Raw genomic sequence first — 4424 nt, forward strand, 5'->3', positions numbered from 1 at the left:
TAAAATTTAAATTTGATTAAATTTTCACAAACCACTAGTAATATTATCGAATTAGCATAATTTTACATTAATTGAATATGAAAATAAATGTACGTATTCATTTATTTGAATATATACATTTGAATCAATCACAAACCAACATATCAAATTTCACATTGGACCAAAGTTTATGTACAAAATAGATTAATTTGATTTTTAAAATATCATATGTTAACCACATTATTATTTTTTTCTCAAAACCAAATCGAACCCGTTCTGGATCATTTGCAAGACTTTGAAGTCATGAGAATCGGAGAAGCAACGGTGGGCGAAATATACAAGGAAAAAGCAGTTTGATTAGGAGCCTATGGAACAAAAAAACAAGAAGAGCTATAATGGCCATAAGTATGGATTATGAAACTCAATTAAAGCAATAGAGGAGAAGATCCGCCTGATTTGACAGAAATAGCCAGAAAACAAGACCCAATTAATCCCAAAGAATCCAAACTTCAAATCCAAATAAAGAAATGAATCCATTTCTTAATTAATAGCTTTAATTGCCAGGTTTTAGACCTTTTCAGGATTATGGAAAACAAAGAATCCTGTTAATTATTTCCTTCTCATATGTAGTTCGAAACGCCTTGCTTTTGTCGTTTTTCCCCCACCCTTCTTAGACTTTGGCGTTATAAGTACGTTCATGGCTGTGAAACACACTCACACTGAAAACACTGAAGATTGAAGAAGAAAAAATGGGTGGTTTTGCTGCTGTTAATGATGATATTCTTCAAAATATACTCTTCAGGTTGCCAGCTTCATCGTTCGCTTCAGCTGCCTGCGTTAGCAAATCCTGGAACAAAGTTTGCGACAGAGTTTTGACTTGTCCCAAGCTTGCCTCTGCACTGTCTCTCAACCCTTCTCTCCCTGTAAGTTAAAAGACTAACTGGTAATTCATGATTTATCCAACATCAAAACACTTGAAAAATGGATTATTCGTATTTCAATTAATAGGATGCTGTGAAAGAGGCTCTTGACAAGGTTCTCTCCAAGCCAATTCGTCCTCAGTTTGCCATTGCCTCCATCGGGTTACAGTTCAGCTTGGAAGCTGCTCATCAAATTGTATTGTCTCTTTCCCACAATCTTTATTTATTTTATGCTTTCCTTTTGCTCATCTACAGACCTTGCAGCCTTTTCTAAATCCCCCACGCACCAATTCAGGGGCAAAAAGTTAAGGGTCTTTTTTTTTTTGGGTTTTACTTTTCCCTATGTTGCAGATCACCGAAAGACTGGGCTCCAAAGTACCAGTAGTTACCAATGCTGCATGTGGAATCATTGGTAGAGATGCTATCACCAACACAATGAGAGAGGTTTAGTTTTTATGCTGGTTTATTCCAAAAATTAAAACTTTGAACAGCTAGATTGCATTAGAGTCCTTAACTGAAGTTATATTGCAGGTTCGATGGCACATGATACCTGCAGAGGATGGTTCAGTTTCTCAAGAATCCGAAGAATTTAACCGAGGCATTGTCTTGATTGTTGGATATCTACCTGGACTGAAGGTTGATGCCATCCCTTTATTAAGACCAAAGATGGTAATCTTCCTACCTTAGTAAAATTTCTTGTTAATTGAAGTTCTCGGAATTCGAATCCCAAGCCTGCTGGATATCACATGAACTGACTGGCTAAGCTTCAAGTTTTCTGACCAGCCTTTATAGATCCGGTGACTGTGAGTTTGGTTTTCTTTCGTTTCTTTCTCCAAGGAATTTTGACATGATTTGTATGGATATCAGGAGCATCGGGTTACCATGGTCGATAGATTTATGATGGATATAAGGAATTACACAGTTTCTGTTTCTGGCAGTGTTATTCCAGCTGGGGTGATAATGTTTGGAGTAAGTCAACTAACATCTTCATCATTTCATTCAAATAATCTGTTTTTCTTGTTACTTCTCCTATTTGCATTACTAACACTCGGCATGAAATAATTTTAGGATCAACACATTGACTTGACTCCTGTTCTTGCAGAGCTTGGTAAATTACTTAAACATATACATCACTCTGCTATAGATCCTTTGTTGTATTTCTAGTACAGATTATGAATTGCACACAGGCTAAACACTGTGGGAAACTTGTTTTTGTTTTGGTCAGACTGTGTTATGCCTGAAGAAACAGTGATTGTAGGGGAAGCAAGTAGCCGCTTCGTATGCAAAACTGCTCGTAATTCTGAAGAATACAATCCTGATCTATACTTTTTTGATGCTCTAGCTTTGGTATTTGCAAAGGATAAAAATAAGCCTCCTGGTACTTCTTTTTCCCTCCTCCTTAGATCCTTTCTAATGAATGATGATAAATACTTGGAGAGTGACTCTGCAGTGGCTTTCAATTGTCAAAATTCCAAAGTGCCACTTAAATGGTGCTTAGAAGCTATTTTAGAAAGGAGGAAATCAATTCTAGGGATGAAAGTCTAAAACGCTATAAAATCCTTCTTTCACGGTACCATTTATGTCAAACAACAGATTTTTATGGTTTCTTCATAATTATATATTAAAAACAACTATGTTCAAGATATGCAATATTTTTTAAGAATTAAAATATATCTGAGATTATAATCACTGTGATGCCTTTGTGCATCCAGTGCTTGCTTGCTTCAATTTGGTTGTGCTTTTCATCCATAGTGATATAGAATTTTGGTATGGTTCCTATTATTTACACTCTTCTTTTCTTTCATCTTGCCAAACACTATCATTTTCCGAGAAATCAATGATTCTTGGTTTATTTGATAAACAGGCATTGGAGAGACTCGATTCCATGCGACATTGTCAACCGGTGTAATGCCCTTCGGCCCTGAGCTCAAGGCAATATCTGTAACAGCTAAAGGCACAGAATGTTCATGGCTCACAGCCAGCATGAATGGGTACCATCAAATATTAGATAGCCAGAGGCTTTTGGATGATATCAGTGAAGAGGTAACGATATCAATCAAAATTGTTTGATGTGGAAATTGGAATTTCGAGTCCATGCTTACTTTGAACGTGAGCATTAGACAGTTTCATTGACAGTGGAGTCAAAAGGTTGCTGAATCAGTTATCTGTGATGCAGATGGATGATGAGGCCGCTGATTTATACATTGGGGTCATACAGAAAAGACCATCGTCCCTTGAGCACGAGAAAATGAAGCTACGAACATACTTGGCCTTCTATGAAGTTTTAGGGTAAGATTTGTATCTAAGTTCTATCCATTACATTTTGATGAAAACTCAAAGAACTCATTCCATAAGCTTTGGGGTTTTCTGTTTTTCACCAGAGGGGATGAAGAATATTTAGTGGTGGATGGTGTTGGCATAAAACCTGGAGACACATTCTTATTCTACCATTCGGACTCGGCCACTGCATCATCATCTTGCCTTAATGCCTTTGAAAAACTGAAAGTTCTGAAACCAGCAGCTTCAAGTTCCCGAAATCCCTACTCCAACATGGACAGCAATGGCGGAGTGTTCGGGGGGTTGCTTTTTTCATCCCATTACCGTGGAGAAACATACTTTGACAGCTTCCCAATCTACAGCAATTTCCCTGGTACACCATTAGCGGGCATTGTTTGTAATAGAGAGATCGGACGTGACTCCACAGCGGCTTCAATGTGGCAAGAAGCTAAAGAAGAAAGCCCAGCTCGTTGTTCCCTCCATGTTTGCACCACTGTCTATTTGGTGTTCGTATATGTTCCGCCAGCTCGAAATCTTTATATCAATTAAGACCGTTTCTCGCTTTTATGGCATGTTGCATGTCTGTGTGCAACTTATTCGACCCTTTTTCTGCCTAAATATTTAGACTTTAATAGAGTGTTTCTTTAATTTGTAATAAAAGAAAGTACTTGCTGTTTTAGACCCTAAACTGATTTTCTTGTCTCTATCTTCTTCTTATATTAAAACTCATTTCTTACAAATTATTAAAAATTTATTATATTTTTAAATTATTATCTGAAAAAATTTTAAAAAATCATATTGTTTTAGTTTTAAATAAAAATTTAATTATTTATACAATAAGTATTTTTATATTCATTCATATAAAATTTTATAGTCTTATCTAATATATTATAATTACATTAATTGTATATCATCTACAAACTATTATGACTAATTTATTCACTAATAAGAAAAGAAAAATAAAAATTAAATAGTAAAGAGTTTAATTTACCATATATGTAAAATTTTTAGAGTTTGTACAAACGTTTTAATAATTATTAGGAAATTTTATTAGGAATATATTTGAATGATCAAGATAATTAATATATGTTATTTATGTTTATTATTTATTATCTTGGATAATTTCGTTTTGTATTAATTATATACGGTGAAAATTTTTTAATTATGATTTCAAATTTGTTTACTATTGTAATATATATATATATATATATATATATATTTAGTTCTTAAGGTATTTACCGAAGCGAG

The 4424-nt window shown here is 34.6% G+C and overlaps 1 protein-coding gene across 1 annotated transcript; it reads left to right on the forward strand.

Annotated features, from left to right (window-relative positions):
• The first annotated feature begins 697 nt into the window (after nt 1–697).
• Nucleotides 698–3864, forward strand: LOC105788676 (F-box/LRR-repeat protein At5g63520). Its single transcript, XM_012615666.2, has 10 exons — nt 698–902; nt 988–1095; nt 1251–1343; nt 1431–1568; nt 1767–1868; nt 1968–2007; nt 2125–2277; nt 2764–2942; nt 3076–3188; nt 3281–3864. Exons 1-10 carry the CDS (start codon nt 729–731, stop codon nt 3723–3725), a joined length of 1545 nt encoding a protein of 514 aa, XP_012471120.1. The 5' UTR covers nt 698–728; the 3' UTR covers nt 3726–3864.
• The last annotated feature ends 560 nt before the right edge of the window (nt 3865–4424 follow it).

This window comes from Gossypium raimondii, chromosome 2 (genome assembly GCF_025698545.1).
Source record: "Gossypium raimondii isolate GPD5lz chromosome 2, ASM2569854v1, whole genome shotgun sequence".
Classification (NCBI taxonomy): Eukaryota; Viridiplantae; Streptophyta; class Magnoliopsida; order Malvales; family Malvaceae; genus Gossypium; species Gossypium raimondii.